We start from the raw sequence: 19,223 nt of genomic DNA, 5'->3' as shown, positions 1-19,223 counted from the left end.
GTTGCTATACGGTCACCTATTCCATACCATCGCAGGTGGAGTTTGACGGAACGGCGTGAAATCCTTGGTGGGATATTGCGACTGATTGGATGATTGTGATTCGCCGCGATATAGTCATCAGATTCCCTAGTCTGTCACCTAGGGAAGAAGACAGGATCAAAAACGGAGCCCATCCAAGCTGTGAGGATGCCGTGTCCTAATGTGACGTAACGCGGTTAATATGCTCCTGCATGGGAGGGACTTGCGTTCCAGAAGCCAGTGTAACTAATGTAAAAAAAAAACCTTTTCTTTCGTGCCCACTGCTCTACGTACTCGTCGATGTGCTTGGTGGATTCTTGGCCCATAACCGCCTCGTGATAAACCAAACTGGTTAAAAGCCGTATGATCAAGAAGGCAGTCCTTCATCTGTGATCGACGGACCTGGCCATCTTCGTAAGCAAGGTGTAAACGGTAGACGGAAAAGTAACTTCCGTGGATCTGAAATCAGCAGAGGTCCTTTAGGCGGCTTAGGCAGGCACAACCGTCGCAGAAACTGCATGGAGTCTTGCACGACTCCAGGAAGCTTTACGGAAGAGCCGCAAAAGGCAGTCCCCGCTATCTGCCATCGGCGGACGTGTGAACGTCCCGCTGAGAGAGACGAACCTTAGGTGCTCTATGTAAACTGTGGGCGCAAGAGCGACTTCTGTGGATCCAGGATCAGCAGAACTCCTTTTTTTGGCTCAGTAAAGCAGAAGCATCATAGTGGAGTCTTTATCGGCTCAAGCAAACTTGAATGAGGAGCACCATAAAGCATTTACACGGACGAGTTACAGGACCAGCTCACGGATGCCTTGGAAAAGATAAGTCGTGAGAGACAGCAACGGAATAAAATAAGGAACACAACAAGGAAGAGAAGGGGCAGGAAGTGATGTAACAAAAGCGGGCAGAAATTGAGCGGGCGAAAATAACACTAGAGCAAGGGAGATCAGCACGCAGGGTAGATGCGGCGTCGCCACACACTGATAGCGTGGACATTGCGAGTTTGATTTAGCCGTAAAAACGGGTGACGAAATCGCTCTTTACCTGAATAATTTTGAATGGATTTGTGAGATGTGATATTTTCACCAGCACACTTGGCCGGAGAAGTTCCTTGAGTATCTGCCAGGAGGTGCGTTACAAGTTGTAACTTTACTGAGTGCACTCGAGGCAGGCGTGTACAGCTAAGTAAGCCCCACTTTCTTCGCAAAATAAAGGCTCGCTGCAAAGGAATTTCCGTGGAGATTTCAAGACCAAAACGAAGTCTACTGAGAGGTTTGTCGCGTTTGCGTGTCACCTGATGGATAATTTTGCAGAGTGGGTGAAAGGACCTGGGGCGGATAACATCAGTAAACGGGTCATTTAAACTGCTTAGAGCGATTTAACGAGACCCTGATGCATAACACGCGCCTTTCTGTAAAGGACGGGCTGGAAGGTGTGCATGCAAAGAGCGCTGCACTGCTGGCCGATGACCATACGGCAAATCATGGTTTGCAGTGACAGAGCAGTAGCTCCCTGTAAGATCAAAAGCCTTTTCCACGGTTGCGATCTTGCCCTCGGGGGCAGCAAACCCCAAGAACCAAACATGAAAAAGCTAGCTCCGGAGAAGTATTTAAGTTGGAGGAGCAAATATTTCTGATTTCCCCCACAGAAATTGATGAAGAATGTCCAGCGCTGATTTACGACGACGAACACAGTGCAAAGAAACAGGATAAAACAGCTGGATCAGGAGAAGTAATTAAACTGAAGGAGAAAATCTTTCCGATTTCGCCGATAACATTTCAGGAAGTTGATCTGGCTGAGGATTTGCCAAAGGGAAGAAAGAAAAGATACTCGAAAACTTGTAGCAGATAGCGTGCTAAAAGAACAAGGTGTCGCAAATTCAGGAATGCAGTAGAGATGGTAACGCGCCATAGTAACTCGCAAAAGGCTAAAAGAGATGGCCATCGTAGGAGGCTGCCCTACACATTCCCGATTTCTTAGCCGAACTCTTGGCACTCTAATGGGCCTGTGACGCGGCGGCGAGGCTAGTTCTTTCTGTCCCGACGTGGGAGCGGCCCACTACGTGCTAGGGAATGGACCGATGGACGTCAATAGAGTTTTTTCCATGCATCCATCCACCATTGCGAAAGAGAAAGCCGCGCTTACCGCTTGGAATTTTTCAGGTCAGTGCGTGTCCGAGCCGTAAGATGAGGAAGAAAAGAAAGCGACATTCGGCACGCAGAAGGACAAAAGCCAGGGGGCATTCATGTTCCCCCACGTTGGATACCTTTTGAGGGGCAATCTGCATGAGCCGGCACAGCGCGGCGCTAAGGAGATGCGAAGTGGCCATACAAGGCATTGAATTCGCAGACCAATGCCATAAAGGCATGTTGATAGAACGAGGTATCTGACGTCTCTAGCTTGGGCAATGCCTTTTGCGCCCTTTGTATTGCATGGTTTCCAAATTTGACAAGAGCATGCAAACAACGTCCTCCTCCTGTACTGCTCAAAGATATGATGCGATCGTAGCGTGTTTAGAAATAAAAGTGGTGTACGCGTTGTGTGGGAACTGCTTGTTTCTTTCATTATAGTGTCTAGTTACACGCTTTTTGTTGGAGAGATTCTTTCGGTAATAGCGTTATGAGCTTTTTTTAGGTTGATTGCTTGAGTAGCTCACTTACATTCTGAAAGAGAATGCTTTCGCACACATAATTTTTAAAACTTATTTTTACCGATATGGCGTTCTTCCTTTGAAGCGGTTAAGCTTCATTTTTTTTTTGCTTGAGATACGCTTGCGCTGCCAAGTCTAGGTTCTTGTTTGAAGGCCTGTAGTGGTGCGCTTGAGTCTCAGTTCCCTTTTCACAAGTGGTCGCGAGGTTTTTTCTTTGGGAGAATGACGCGTTAGTTAGCGGAGCCATTGTTTAACAGAACAATTTAGGAAGCGTTTGTGCTGTTGCTGTGGGGCGTGGTTTGCTCGGACACAGAGAAAGAAGGCGTCTCTGCGGGTCTCGCACGTATATTCATAAGACGACAGTGTTCTGAATATCGCTTAGAGCCGGCGTGGAAGTATTTAGAAATACGCCCCAAATTTTCTTCAGTTTTGAGCGCGTCATTTATGCGATGTTTTCTTGGTTATTTCTCTAGGATTATTTCTCTATTATGAGAAAATATTAGTGCTTGAGCTGCACAAAAGTAGAAGACTTGTGGAGCCTTATTCGGAATCTGATGATTGTTTTGAGTAGGAAGCCTTGTTTTCACGACCAGTGCTTGTCTCACCAGACTTTCGCCGAAGATTCATTGTCTGGCGTCACGCCAGCTAACCTGGCCTTGATGTCGTCCTTGACCAACTTAATGAACGCTTTCGAGAGCATCCTGTGCTATACCTCAGTGGATAACTGACACGGCGAGAAATGGTGTTTAGCACCTCGGAGAAAGAGTGTTTTAGCACTATATTGACCGTTCAAAGGCTAGGATACTATAATGAAGACACAAAATTCATGGTAGAGGGCGACCATTGCCCTCTTGCATGGCTTAAGGAAATGTCAGGAAAAAGGGTGAGACTGCCTAGATAGAGTCTGATTTTGCAGGAATTCGAGGTCATGTGGGAGCGAGAGTAAGAATTCAAGCGGCCAGAGGCAAGGTTTTAAGCAATGAACCCACGGTATTTTTTTAGAAACCTCTTTTGTACGAATCGCTGATGGTATTATTGAGATAGGCAACCTATTTTTGTTTTACCGATAGCTGACCACGACAAATGAGGAGTAAGACTGAGAGAAGGGTAAAACTTAGTAAATCGATGCAGGGAGCATAGAGTCCAGTAGGCATATCGCTAAGGCACACTGACCAGAGTGTGTTCATGCTTGTAGCAATATTATCAGGGTGAAGGTGACAACATAGCGAGCGCTTTGCCTTTGAGAGGAAGTGTGCCATAAGCTATCACTTTTAGAACAATTCCTGGCACGGTGGGCAAACATCGACGCTTCGGGCAATCCGACAGCTGCTCACCTTCAGGTCGAATCTCTTGGCGACGGATGTGTCTTTTGCGCCTCAACACGGCTCAGACCATTTACTAGACTTTTCCCTCGACGCAACCTCATCCATTCATCAGCGCGTGTTCAGAATTCAACAGAGCGTTGACACCAATTGTTAACGGGTCCAGAAAAGGCCCCTTTACCGGTACCGAACCGTCTGATGTAATGATGAAAGTGCCAAGTCGACGCCTAGCCAAGAGCGGCGCCAACCTTGGATCCCCAAGTTGCTACATGGTCACCTATTCCATACCACTAGAAGCAGTGTTCGGAGTAACAGTGTCACATCCTCGGCGGTATACTGCTATCGATTGGACAATTGTGATTGACCGCAATCGTCATGAGGTTCGCTAGTCAAGTCGCCTAGGGAAGAAGACGGCATAGAAATCGGAGACCATTCGAGCAGTAAGGCTGACTTGTCCTGATGTGAACTCAGTCATTTGATGTGCTCCTGCAAGCAGTGGGCTCCCGTATCATCACAGAGTGTACCTAGTCAAAAAGAAAGCCTTTTTCCTTCATTCCTACTACTGAATATACTTGTCGATGGGTTGGTTGTTCGTCGGCACAAACGACACCTCGAGCCGCTACAAGCGGGTGGGGGGCGGGGGGATTTAATAACATCTGGGATATATAGTATATATGCAGAAGTAACTTAACTTCGCGGAAAGCCAAATCTGTTACTCTGCAGAAAATCGATGCAAAGTGTTTGGACGCGTAATCACTCACAAGGAAGAAGGACGAGACACAACGAGGGCAGGCTGGAAGGAAATTTTACTCTCACAAGGAATAAATGTGAGGACATGAAGAGGAGCGCATACATGGGAAGGGAAATTATATTAAAAACAAGTGCTGTCAAGAAATTAAATTACATGAAATAAATCGCAGCAGCGTTGCTCTGCAAATGATAAGGAATAAAAAATAGATGTCCTTGGGCAGGGTGGACCCTCTTTAAAAGTTTCCCTGTGCTCTGCCACCAATTCGCTAAATGCTGCACCGGGTTTGCATTTGTCTGCTCCTTGCAGAAATCGTTGGTGTATTCTGCAATGCACACGTACGTCGGTGCTGTACCGCAATCGGAAATCGCAAACTAGGGAGGTTGTTGAAGCCCTTTATGAGGAAACAAAAGACAGTGACAGCTATTTACCTTCGATATCACTGTTAGTGTGGGAAATTTTGATTCAGGACGGCACGTGCTGAAAGTGCACACTATCGCTTTCCTTTTGCGTCCTCCTCTCCATGAGTTCTGACGTATTTGTTCCTCGTGTGAATAAAGTTGTCTTCCCGTCTTCGCTCGTTGTGTCTCCTTCTTTTTCGTTGCTTGTGTCTGTGCTTCCAAACAACCATGAATATATGCCAACTGGTCTGGTTATCCGCCTTCCTAGAGGAAACCGGTGGTGCTGCACTGAGCATGTGGCAACGTTTCATAAGGCTACCATGGCGATATGAAGGACACTATGCCTGTATATAATTTTTATAGCGATTAGGATTCTCCAGGAACATCACCCAAATTAAGGAGAGTGTTTGGCTGACTGCCTAACCGTTATTCCACTACTTGGCTCATCGCGTAGTCCATGGTCATTTGATTGCAGTTGCGGTTTGTTGCGGGGATGGAACTGGGTACATAATAAACAGTCGGACTAACCAAGGTCATTCGGCAACTGTTCGCGTGTATGTGCCACTGTTCCATGGACCTCTTCTATAAGCCTAGTCACTGGGTGTATGACCCTGTGTCTACGCGGCGCTTTAATGAACCTTTATCACGCCAGCTTATGTCACTTCTAATGAGCCTCTTGGCATGTGCCGCTCAAAAAACTTCCTCACTGACGCGTACATTGATCTTTTAGTACGTGCCACTGGGTGTTAGCCGTTCCTCCGTGAACCCCTTTGACGCCAACTTGGGTGATTGGCTATGTGCTGCTCATCAATAAGAAAAAAACTAATAATTAACCCAAGTGCATTACACAACCATGCCTGCCTCGTATAGACACTGTGAATCTTGTGAGAATATTTTTAACGTGCGCGTCATGCCCACACATCACGGTGCGGCCGTGAGATGGCGCAGCACGTTCTGTGCTCTGCGGTCACAGCATGGTGTGTCGCTACGCCGCTTCAATAATGAACAACGTAGCGTCGATATTCATTATGAGATCGGTTCTGCCACAATTCCTCGTTTATTTTTATAGCCGGAAGGCTCAAAGGCATTTTACATTGGACAGAGTGAGGCTACAGGTCAATAAAAGAAAAAAATTATAGCTGCCTTTCTCTTCCTGAACACGGCTTACGCACAAGTATATGGGTGCTGTTTCTATTTTGGTGCATTTCGCACAGAGTCCTTAAGAAATGTTTTGAGTGTGTTAAATAGTGTCCGTTTAATTCTTGAAGCTGATATTTTATTTCGTATGTCACTCCCGCTTTACAGGTTTTATAATGTATTAAGTGCTATTAGGAGCGCTGACAAAACTTGGATTGGGCTTCATCCTACTCTATGCTTTCTAAGCAATGCGTCTCGCCAGAAGCACCCGCATTGTTGCAAGCCGTGCAGCATGTTCTTCGGAAATCTCCTGGGCACCCTAGCCGGCGCATTTTGCAGTTCTTCAGGTCGTGCGCTGCGCTTGCGCACTACTTGGGGATCAGTCGACTGGTGCTCATCCTTCCACGGCTTGCGCTGCTGTTCCATCCATCGCTCTGTCTTTCGATCACCAGTCGAACCCGGTGCATCCAAAAGCACACAGAGTCCGCAGCAAAAGCCAGAGGAGATGAACCAAGCGCGCCTCACCCTACCCTCCTCCGCCTGCTCAGACACACGGTCCTCCAGTCCACCTCCAAGCACCATCCTCCTCCAACGCTCGCTTCCCTTTCCCAGCTCAGTGGCCTCTCAGCGGAGCTGAGATCTGGCTCATTTCACACACGGTGGCGCGTGAGAATTCATAGCACTGGTGAGCTATTTTTAAGCGTTGTCATTTGTGGAAGAGGAGAAAACACTTTGTGGACCAGTTCAGTCGTATCGCCTTTAATTTTAGTGTAGCAATGGCACCATCGTGATCGCTAAGTTGAGTAGTTTTATACCTCCTGTTGCGGCTCCAATTTTCGTTATCGAAGACGAGGTACAACAGGGTTACCCTAGCATTTGACGACTCATGCCGGCAGAATAGCGAGTTGCAGCATCGATGGTTGCTGAATCTCGTTCAGGAGAACGGCGTTGTTTGCTTGAATATTGGCGTCTTTCACGAGAAACATTGGACGAGTCCTTCACGGCCGCAATCGAGTAAGAGTGGTGAGATAGAGCACCAACTGTGTAGCGGTGACATTGCGAGAAAATGATCCACAACAAACAAATGCAACGGTGAGTTCAAGGTCTAGTTGCGCTGTGCACACCTGGGCAACGTTCGTAGATGCACTTTCGAGGACACCCAAGGCTTACATGTACCTAGTTGGCACCAAATTGCCAGACACCACATGGTTGTCGTGTTGACGTGGACCTTCGAAGCAGTACACTGATCCTGTATCATGTAGCGGTGCCTCAGGATCAATTTACGACTCTGAGAGACGCCGGTACTGAGCAGACCCTGATAACGTGGTTGTGGTTATTGTCAGGCACGTGCGCCACAAGGAGCGCACATTTACTGCTGTGACAAAGAAGAAGGGCCAATTGCTCGGACATTCATCGAAATATTCCAGCCGATCACTGTTGTCCTTCATCTCGACAAGGGTACGAAACGTGGCATCGATGGTTAGGCGTCTCCGTTTCTGATCACGACTGCTTTCGATTACTTATGGATGTCCTGCTTCGTGCGTGACATTCCATCATATTGTGGCCTCAATTTCTTTTTTCTTTGTTGGTTATGCCGTTATGAATGGCTAACCCCTGCTATGGGAGAGCATCTGTTCTTAGAAACCGAATGCGTTATGAAACGCTGCTGCACATCTTCACGTAGTAATACAAGTGCAAACTTCCCCCCGACAACTTTTCCTTTATTGCCTCGGAGATATCCGTGTATACTGTGAATAACATACAGTATTGGCACTGTAGTGGACCGTGGATGTCTCGTGCTGGAACTGCAGTGCATCTTATGCAAGGACGTTACGGACGTAATTCTACAACGTGGGTGAGCAGCTGAGGCATCACGGCTGGAAGCCCTGCTTAAGGAGTAAGAAGAAAGTCATTAAGAACTTAAAGAAGACATACAAAGGAAGAAGGAACTTGCCAGTGGCATTTTCTTAGCGGAATGTGTCTTACTTACAGATTTAAAACAACGTGGTATTGCAGAAATAAACGATAAACAAAACGAAATATATATAAATTAGAATTACAAAAACATTTTGCTTTCAACTGGTCTGCTTAAGCTGCATGAATGTTTTACGACAAATTCTTTCTTAGCGAGTAACCCCCACTTCCCCGTGCCAGCTGTATTTTTTGACATATTATCGCGGTCTGATCCAGGAGATTGTGCAGCCTAAGAATGTCGTTCGCTACGTGCAGCTGGATATTTACCCCTGCGACGACTGGTCGCTCTTAAGAGTTCCGTATATATGCGTGATTCAAGTGACATTGAGCCAAAAGCCAGACGCGTTATCCCGGCATCTAGGCCGAGAACCTCCGGTTATCGTAACGAGAGCAAAACGGTTTGATCCAGGCTACGAGCCGCAAAAAGAGAACATGCGGTCTGTGGCCCCGAACCTGCGCATACGCTAGTTACGCTTGAACAAGTTGCGCAAAAAAAATTGCTTCCGATGTCTTCCTATTGTTTCTGCACAATATCACTCAAGCTGTAACTTCTAGTACATGGACGGTTTAATTAATATTTCAAATAGCGACGTTCAATAGGCAGATACAGGGCACCACACCCATGATTGTCATCTTTTGGCCCGGAGACAGCGTTGCCTGTTCAACGCCAGCGGTCCGCGTGCTGCCCGGCGCGGCCATTGCGCCGGCTCAAGAGATGGCGCCACGCTGCGTGGCGAACTGGTAGCCTCCGGCACACCGCTGATGGCTGTTTGGCCGAGACGACACTTGAAATGAGGTTTAGTGCAGAACAGGTTCGTGTGCTGTGGTGTGTTGTAGTGTGCTGCAACGAACATGCGCTATACCCATTTTAAGATTGTGGCGAGTAACATAGCTACTTGTGCGGGCCCATTGTCCCAAGTAATAATAGAAGAGCCTCATGGAGGAGCGGCACATATCCAGCGATCGAAATTCACTTGAAGGGGGCTTATTGAAAGGAGGCACATTCATTGTGTCGCTTATCTGGACACCTAAACCGGCGTGAACAAGCTTCACTGAATGACATGTACCCCCAGGACACGAGTTCCAACCATTGCTTGTGGTCATTGTTCCCATAAAACCGCAGTCCAATACTCCACTCAATGGAATATGGATGACATAGTTACGATATCGTACGGAAGCGCTTAGACATGGACCGGCGGTCAATCATGCTAGTGGACGAGAGGGCGGAAAGGTGTGGCTAGTGGCGAAAGGCGGGATGGCAGTTTAACCGACCGATATATCGCTTGATATATCACTAGAATGTGTGAAGTTCCCTAATAATCCTAATTGAATTAAAAGCAAAACAAAAACCGATAAGTACTGCTGTACTGCTTTGTCAGCATCACCAACATTACCACTATCGTGTGTTTTTTAGTGAACGGAGGTGGTGAGACGGTTAATCGCGTAGGCGACAGTCTATGTTTATTTTCTGCATTTGGGCACACTGATGACATTCAGAAATCAGGCCGAAGGTTTTTTGCGCATTAGAGACCGCAGTTGAAACCTGGTTGACTATGCTAAAGCCACCGAAAATGAAGTTCGTGTGCTGGGCCTATCCATCCTGAAAACAGCGGTGATTATCATTTATTTACTTATTTATTAGTTACCTGCATCGCCCTGTAGGGCATTACAGCAGGGAGGTTACAAACTTGAATCAATACATCAACAAATTAGTTCAATGCGTGGTAAAAAGCATCATTTTCTGTAATATATACAATGGTCGATGGCAAACTGTTCCAATCTCGAACAGTTCTAACAAAAAAAGAATAACGGAAGACGTCACCCCTACAAGAAAATTCCCTGACCTTCAAACAGTGGTCAAGTCGCCTAGATATATAGTGTGGTGCCTGGATATATTTATCGCGGATTATGCTTGTTTTAGAATAATAAATATCGTGGAGAAATTTTAATCTAATATGCCTTCTACGATCCTTCAGCTCTTGCCATTTAAGTTTAAGTTTGCTTTCTGTCATGCTAAGCTGCCGGCTATAATTACCAAGAACAAGTCTAACTGCCCTATTCTGGATTTTTTCTAATTTGTTTATAAGCTCAGATGTGTGTGGGTCCCAACAAACACATCCATATTCAAGTATTGAACGTACATGACTAAAGTACAACTGCGTCTTCAAGTTACTCGGTAAATGACTAAAATTGCGCCGCAAGAATCCCAAAACTGATGCTGCCTTATTTCCAATATAGTTAACATGCTTGTTCCATCGTAAATCAGAAGTAAAAAACACACCTAGATATTTAAATTCCTTGCTTACTTTTAGAGTTGAATCATGAAGTCTATACCTATAGGGATGATTAGCTCGTTTTCTTGTAAAGGTGACGTGAACAGTCTTATTTATATTTAATGACATATCCCAACGCACACACCAGTCTGCGATAGTGTTTAGGTCAACTTGCAGGATTTGTGAATCGGAAATGGCATCTACGACTCTATAAACAACACAATCATCGGCAAACATCCTGAATGAAGACTGTATACCAGTTGAAATATCATTAATATACAACAAAAACAATAGTGGCCCCAACACTGAGCCATGGGGAACTCCCGACGTAACTGATGCATATTGCGAAGATATACCGTTCAGAACCACAGCCTGTTTCCGCAATGACAAATATTCGGCAATCCACGCTATTATTTTACCATCCAAGTTATAAGCTTTCAATTTGGAGAGTAGGAGACTGTGTGCGACGACATCAAATGCTACATCATGACTACATCAAACGCATCATCACCCGGAAGAATGACTATTCTTGAATGAATGAATATTCGTGACAGATGAAACCACGACGAAAAACTCGCCTCGTGACGTCGCTGACAACACTCGCGAAGAACCTTCTGCGACAGTGACATAAAAGCTACGGAGACAAACATCAACTCCGCTTTTGCAAGAAAATTTTTATTCAGCCACAGGGCTTCGACATGACGTGTGAAATGACGAATGCAGCAGGCACATCTAAAGAGAACCAGAGCAGTGGAGCCACCGTGGTGTTGAGGACGCTGTCGGCACTGTAGCGCAGCATGGATGTCCTGATGGCATGGCAGTGCATGGTATGCAAGGCCGTTACGGAACTCATGCTGCGAAGCCAGTTTGCTGTGATATTATGGCTAGAGGTGCTGCTTAAGGCAGCAAAAGGAACTGATTAAAGAATATGGAAGGACAGGCAAGTGGAAGCGGAAACTTTCCAGTGGTTTATTTTTCATATTGGCCTGCACCTTACCTATAGATTTAAAACAACCCGATATCGCACTAATACACCTGAAACAAGAGGAAAATGAAAGAAATTAAAACTACAAAGCTACCTTTCGCCTGCAGCAAGTATGCTTGCTTTATGGAAACCCGGATCTCTTCCTATTCAAATACATGTACAACAGAGAAACGCTATTCTGAGATAACCATTGGGCAGATTTTAATGAAGTTTCTTGTACTTGAGAGAGAAAGTTAAATTCTTGTGGCAATTGAAAGCGAAATTTCGCTTTAAAGCCTCAAACGTTTCAAGACATATTCAAATACTCGTAGGTAAGAAGAAAATAAAAACACGAAGTTTACAGATTCGTGGCTCTGCACCTAGAAGGCACATTGCAGTTACGCGAAATGCGCCTATTTGAGCATCTAAAGCGGACGAATATGAAACGAAAATTTATGCATTAAAATATCTTTTACGCTGATTACAAGGGTTTTGAAAAGCTTTTGTCACAAATTAGTGGTGTACTTTTTTGGAAGCCATGTGTGATATATCAGTTTTGCCCGCTTTAGTGTATTGGCAACTCCCATTTACAGAATCTTAGTATTGCTTTTTTTTCGAGTTACAGAGCTCTAAGCTTAATAGGCTTGTTGTCTGAAAATTTGCAATTTTTGACATTTCTCGTAAAAAACCCCATGACATAAGTCAGAAGTTAACAGCCACAACTCACTACAGTACAACTTTTAAATGCAACAAACCTCATATGATTTGGCACTATGATTGCCGAAAAACACTATTTATTATTTCGCGTGTATTCATATAGATGGCCCAGAGTTAAACTTCCTCTTAAGTTTCCTGAATTGCCCAGGAAGGCTTGTATTGGCTCGCAAGTGGAGGAACTCGACCTGGTTTCTTAGCGGCTATGGTGTTGTGCTCGTAAGAAAGAGGTCGCGGGATCTAATCCCGGCCACGGCGGCTGCATTTCGATGGGGACGAAATGCGAAAACGACCGTGTACTTCGATTTAGGTGCACGTTCTATCTATCATATAGCTAGCTAGCTAGCTCGCTAGATAGATAGATAGATAGATGGATGGATAGATAGATAGATAGATAGATAGATAGATAGATAGATAGATAGATAGATAGATAGATAGATAGATAGATAGATAGATAGATAGATAGATAGATAGATAGATAGATAGATAGATAGATAGATAGATAGATAGATAGATAGATAGATAGATAGATAGATAGATAGATAGATAGATAGATAGATAGATAGATAGATAGATAGATAGATAGATAGATAGATAGATCATTAATCCCCTTAAACTTACGCCTGGTGCGGTTCTGTGGGTTCCAGGTCCTCGTGGTATATTTACAAATGAAATACAACACACTTGCGTGAATGTCTCTTGATGGACCAATTAAGTCCGTTATTCCTACTTCGGTTCGTGTCACTGCAGCTAGGCTTACAAAATTTTCCCTTTTCCAAGATTCTACAAGTCTGAAAATTCAAACGTCGAAATTTAATCATTTCTCCTTCTCACAGGACAATAAGTGGTGTTGCACACGTAAATTAGTAATCTCCATAACAAAATTACGATGCCGCATCCCACCACTAAATCTTCACCTATAGGGGCGTGGTTTCGTACCCACCGCTCTTTGTCCTGCCTGCCAGGAACCCGAAAACATTGAAGAATTTCTAATAGCATGCTGTCAATTTAGAAATCAGAGGACAAATTTAGAATCCTCATTCCCGAAATTTGGGTATTTCTTAAACTATTCAATATATCCTCTCCTTCGAGGCTTCTTAATTGGGTTTTAACAACATAAATATTTGCTTGGCCATTTGCGACGATCTCTGGCACGCAAGAAGGCTGCCATGGTAATTCTCGAAATTGATAAATCATCAGATCACTGAATGAGCGATTACGTCTTCGACATTATTCGAATACTACCGAAGAAAACAACACCAAATTCGCTCTTCATATATTATTACACACACACGCACACACACACACACACACACACACACACACATATATATATATATATATATATAATATATATATATATATATATATTTCTACCCCTGCCACATATATCTATTTCTTAATGAACGTGCACGTTATACTTCACGCTGCATTAATTTTCCGTTTAGGTTTTTTTTTCTCTTCACTTACCTCCAACCTTTAACTGCCGGCTTCTTGGCCAATTCCCCGTAGTGGGTAAGCGCCACAATTGAGGAGCAAGCAAGCAAGCAAGCTGTTCGGCGGATCGCCACTCGTAGCCAAGATTCCTCAGACGCCTCGCGACGCAGTCAGTCGTCAGAGCCTCAAAGATGGGTGAGAGAGTTGTTTCTCATTTTTGCGGCACCTCGTCTTGCTTTTACCGAGCGAACGTAGCCGTAGAGCCCAATTCGAATTGCAGGCCTAAGAGTAGCCGGCCAAATGCTGCCCCTTCACGGGCAGTACACTCTTAAGCAAAATTACGCCGTTTGGATCGTATCTTGCACCAGAACGATAGTCGCCATCCATCTTGTCCGTATTTCCTTTCTTTAACGTTGCAAGCCGCGTACTTCCAAGCCACGAACGGCAAGCGCGTTATGAGCATGACGGAGCATTCTCGATAGGAAAGTAGTGAGCACAGCGTTTTCAAGAAAGGAAACGCAAACAAGACACATTGACGATTATTGTTGTTTGGCAAGGTACGACCAAAAGGGTGTACATTTGCTTGAGTATGTGCGTTATTACGCATTAGCGAATATTGCGTGTTTGCCTAACACTGCAACTGCAGGTAAAAGCTGACACTCTAACAGTATTCATTTGAGAAGCCGGGTAGTGCCATTTTCGGTACATTTGAGCGCGCCTGGCATTTAGGAGATCCAGAAGGAGCAATTTTACACAAAACTGCTTGATTGACAGTATTTATAGTTAATGCCATTAGGAAGCTCAGTTTGCGTTGGCGGAAGATTGTGCTCGTTAACACAGAAAGTAGAAACGGGTAATTAACGTGTACAAGACTCGCAGTAGGTCGCAGTCTCAAGCTCACGCCTGAGTATCTCACGCATAGAGAAGGAAGAGAGTTGATTCTTAGAGAATTCGAGCTTGCTGCTAAACACTAAATATAGAGCTATGTGAGCACCACTTTGACGTTTGCCAGTAAAGAGGTCGGCTCTTCCCATGAGATATTTTACACGCTGTTACACGCTGCACTTCATAAAATTACCGCCACTTACTCTTCAATAGAACACGACCTTCGGATTTTTGATGACACTTCTAATGCAGAGTTTCTATTCACATTCACAAGCATATCAAACAAATCAATTTTGCAGATTCCACTCTCTGTGGGAATCGATGTAGGCGAAGCTTTTTGTGCTGTTTGCTTTGATTGAGAATAAGTAGCGGTGATGTTGTCAGCGAATGTTTAATTTCCTCAACGTTTGGTTCAACAGGAGAGTTTCTTTTATTTCGCTTTTGGGGGGAAAGTTTGGTTGGACACGCGATTTGATGTTAAACCTTACCTTGCAGGCACCACTGCTCTTTGTCTACACAGTCCACCGAACACACAGGGGAGGTGTTTCCTTGAGGCGTTGCGCGCCATTGTTCATAACCTCTGAGAGGGTTGAGAATATTCAGTGTCTCACATGGCACATTATATCGTGACAGAAGTATAAATGTTTAATGGAATTGTTGGGCTGTATCTGCCAAAAACATAATCGGACTATGATGCGCGCCTTGGTGGCGGACAACTGAATAATTTCGACACAGTGGTGTTCTTCGACGCGTCCCTAAATTCAAGTGCACGAGCGTGTTTTTATTTGTCCGCCGTCGAAGTTGGGCAAATGCGGTTGGAATCAAACCCACGAACCCAAGCAATGTCAGTCGCAAAGCTGCCGCGGAGGACGCAGAAGAGTTGATTTAACGTGTGACCACTTCCTCAGTGTCGCCGTGAGTCTACGGTGCGCTTTAATGCGGTTGTGTTTCTGCACGCCTTTTTCCGCTTGAATATTCGGATACTGTTTATTTTTCCGAAATAGAAGAAACATACCACACGGCATCTTAGAATAAATTTAGCCCGCTTGCCCGAAAATGTTCTGGCGTCTGTATAGGAGTAACATTTCCTTGGCTTCCGACGCCACATTTTCTCTATCCCCTCCCACCCACATTTCATGGAAACTAGGAGGGAAGAGGGGCCGAACAATTATTCACTCATTTCACATCTGAGTCGGCTCTACCCCATTCTCTGTTCCCTCTACTCCCTCCTCTCTGCCACTCTATCAGCTTCCCTCTGGACTTGCAGCTTAGTAGAAAAGTAAAAGATAACTCCTGGCATTCCTAGTTGTTTTATATTTGACAAATGTTTAAAGCGGTATTGTGCCATGTCTATTTAATGCTTTAAACATTTGTCAAGAAAGCTAAGCACTGCAGTTTCTGCGCTGCTTTTGCGGGAGGTCACGGATAATTACAGCAATCAAGAGGTTAATGTGACGACCCCCAGATAGCTGCAGAGCGCAGTGCGTACTTTCGACGCGGTGCAAATGTTCAATTAGGATTGTCGCGTTGCCTTTCCTCTCTGCCGCGCTCCTGTCATGTATGCACATGCTCTGAACCACCGCCCGACACAGTGTATCACAGAGCAACAGCAGTGGAAAAGTCGAAGGATGGGGCAAAGAAAGCTTCGCTTTAAAAAACTTTTGGTGCCTGTAGACATGCTGGAAAGTTCCTTTTTCTTGACACTTGGAACTTGACTGTTTTACTTAAATCAGCATTTGCCGGACTAGATGGAGTTCCGTTCACGTTTTGATTGCATGACTAATAGACCTACGACTTGATGACAGCTTGTTGTTTTAAGGACTTCTCTTTTTATTTAAAGGACATCCTAATCCCCTAAGGAAGAAATGTAGTAAATTGTATTGTTGCTCAATCTACAGCAGAACGCGGTTTCAGATTCTGCATGTTAGAAAAAGAAACGCAACCGTCTCCAAAACACACACCTTGAACTCCTCAGTGAAGCTTCTTGGCGAAATATTTTATATTTGACAATTCATATCTCACGAGCTTTTTGCCTCCAGATATGTCCATTATTTCCCGCAATTTATGCTAAAAGGCGAGTGGAGCTCGAGAGAGCCAGAAGACGCGAGTTATATTGTATGTCAATGTGGCACGGCAGTATTCAGGTGTTGAATGTGAGCGAACAACCGGTGGTAGATAATAAAAAAGGTACTCGATAGCTAATTCCCAACGCGATTTCTTTATTTGTATTTTCAGGTGATTTCGACGCCTCAGTCAGTAAGTAAACGCTTACATGTTCTGCCTCACCTGGAAGGATACTTTTTTTTTCGCCTGAGATTATCGCGTGAGGAGTAGCCTGTCAATTACAATTGCAGAGGGCTCTCTGCTCTGGATTTTTCCTACCCGCTATATTTATAGACCCACGCACACACACGTACATGTATGTATATATTATATCCACACGCACACGCACATGAATAAAGCCACCCAAGCGCGTGTATACGTGCGTATGCGTGCGTGTATGTGTGTGGTCTGCGCGAGAAAAGAGGAGAGACAGACCAAGGATATACACAGGAGGGAACCAACAAAGTAAGTGGAGATGAGTGTACACTTAAAAAAAAGAAGTTCGCTCCTCGTTCTATTCTTTATTTCGCATCGGTAACCTCTGGCCCAATGTTAAATGTCGACAGAACTGTTAACCATAATCTCATCTATTGTTTATTTTTACTGATTTGCAGACAATGTAAATCTTACCTTGAGAAAGAGTATTTCGCAAATAAGAATTATCTGACAAAAAACTTACGGTTGTCTCCTTTTGACGCCAGAAGCAGTCTTTCAATTGTCTGACCAGCTTTCTTTTTGTCCGCTCATCGTTAACCAAAAATATAGGCGGATTGTGAATATAGTGCAGCCTAAAAATGTGTGCCGATATGGCTGTTTGTACCATCTTAAAATGTCAATCTAGTCACCTTGACGTCATCGCCAAAGAGCATACATACAATTTATACAGCGTGGAGCGGAATTGAATCAGTGCGAAGTCGCTTTCTCCAGCAAAGTAGCCCAATGCTTCTACGCGCTTCACCACCAAATTTCACGGACACATTTTAAGGTGACAGCGTTGCGGAATTCTTGTCGCAGAAAACCCAGCGTCGGACTTAGTTTTGGCAAAAAGATTTTCGAACCACCCATACCCAGGCATTCCATGTGACGCGAGACATTTACTCAACTAACTGAATTGATCAAGCTAAAGTACGTGGAACAGTCGTAAACAGTGACACACATACAACTTACAGACAGGGTAGCTATCATATTGTAACTTGACTATACGAGAAAGCATAATTGTATTATGCGAACACTCAGAGACCCCTGTTACAGCGTTTCTACCATTCATAGACCAGCTGCGTTGTCCGCCATTTGCGCACGCCGGCGCGCGGCTGTCATGGCGGGGCAACGCAGCGTCGCGTCCAATTCCTTGCAATACCTCCAGCTGGCCCTCCCCTCCGTCGCATCGCAGCCCACGCAAGACGCAGCGTTTCTACCACAAACCCCGCCTTGGTGCATAGCGTTTGCGGTCAGCGTTTCCTGTTAAACATAGCGGTTAGATATGCTGCAGTTGGCGGGAAGCATGAGACACATTAGGGGATCTTTAAATACCGTCACGGTAAACTGGTAATGGTGAAGCTTAGCTCTTCCAAGTAACAAAGGACCTAACAAAGAAACGACAAAGAATGACAGTGTCCAACTCAAGAGATAAGATGGAATTCGCGGAACTGCCAAAACTGCTCAACAGTACGAAAATAGGTGACATGCGAAACTATAACATGAAAAAGACTGAAGAAGCCGTAAACAATGAACGCAGCCAGAAATCAGTGAGAAAGAAACTTGGAATAGGACAAACCAAGATGCATGCACTAAAATATAAGCAGGGTAATATCATCAGCAATTTCGAAGAAATAGTAAAAGCAGCGGAAGAACTTTATACTGACCTTTACTGTACCCAGACGACTCAGGAGCACTGCATTCGAAGCGATGATGAACGATAAACACAAACTCCCCCTAGATGAGGTCAGGAAGGCCATACAAGGCATGAAACGGGGAAAAGTGGCAGGGGAGGATGAAATAACATTCGAATTAATCAAAGAGGGAGGAGACGTAAAGCTAGGAAAACTGGCGGCTCTCTATACGAAGGGTTTATCGGCTGCAAGGGTTCTAGAAAACTGGAAGAATGCAAACATTATACTAATCCACAAAAATGGCGACGTTAAAGAACTAAAGCATTACAGGCCCATTAGCTTACTCCCAATACTATATATAATATTCACCAAAATAATCACCAATAGAATAAGGGCAACACTGGACTTTAGCCAACCGAGGGAGCAGGCTGGCTTCAGAAAAGGTTACTCTACAATGGATCACCTCCATGTCACAACCAGGAGGAGGAGGAGGAAAGAACTTTATTGTTTGCCCTGCGAGTTGGTGGGGAGGGCCAAAGGGCCCGCCTAGGTGACGGCCAGGAGTTCTTGGGTCCTGGCGGCATCCTCGGCCCGCTGGACGGCCCATAATTGATCTTCGAGGGCGGGGCTGAGCAGCGCGGCTTCCCAGCGCGTGCGAAGGCTGCTGCTAGCGACCGCGTTTTCTTTATTGCTATTTAGCCCTCGGCATTCCCATAATATATGCTCCAGAGTGGCTCTGGATTCACATGCTCTGCATTTGTCCGTAGG

General features: G+C 44.9%; 1 protein-coding gene across 1 annotated transcript in view; it reads left to right on the top strand.

Moving 5' to 3' along the window:
- Positions 1-19,223, top strand: part of LOC135921763 (uncharacterized) — a 238,070-nt gene that overhangs the window by 191,933 nt on the left and 26,914 nt on the right. The window contains exon 27 of the mRNA XM_070523495.1: positions 16,759-16,779. Coding sequence (XP_070379596.1) covers positions 16,759-16,779 — 21 coding nt within the window. The remainder of the gene's footprint in view (positions 1-16,758; positions 16,780-19,223) is intronic.

Source organism: Dermacentor albipictus, chromosome 8, assembly GCF_038994185.2.
Source record: "Dermacentor albipictus isolate Rhodes 1998 colony chromosome 8, USDA_Dalb.pri_finalv2, whole genome shotgun sequence".
NCBI classification, from domain to species: Eukaryota; Metazoa; Arthropoda; class Arachnida; order Ixodida; family Ixodidae; genus Dermacentor; species Dermacentor albipictus.
This window is presented reverse-complemented; position numbering and strand designations above follow the sequence as displayed.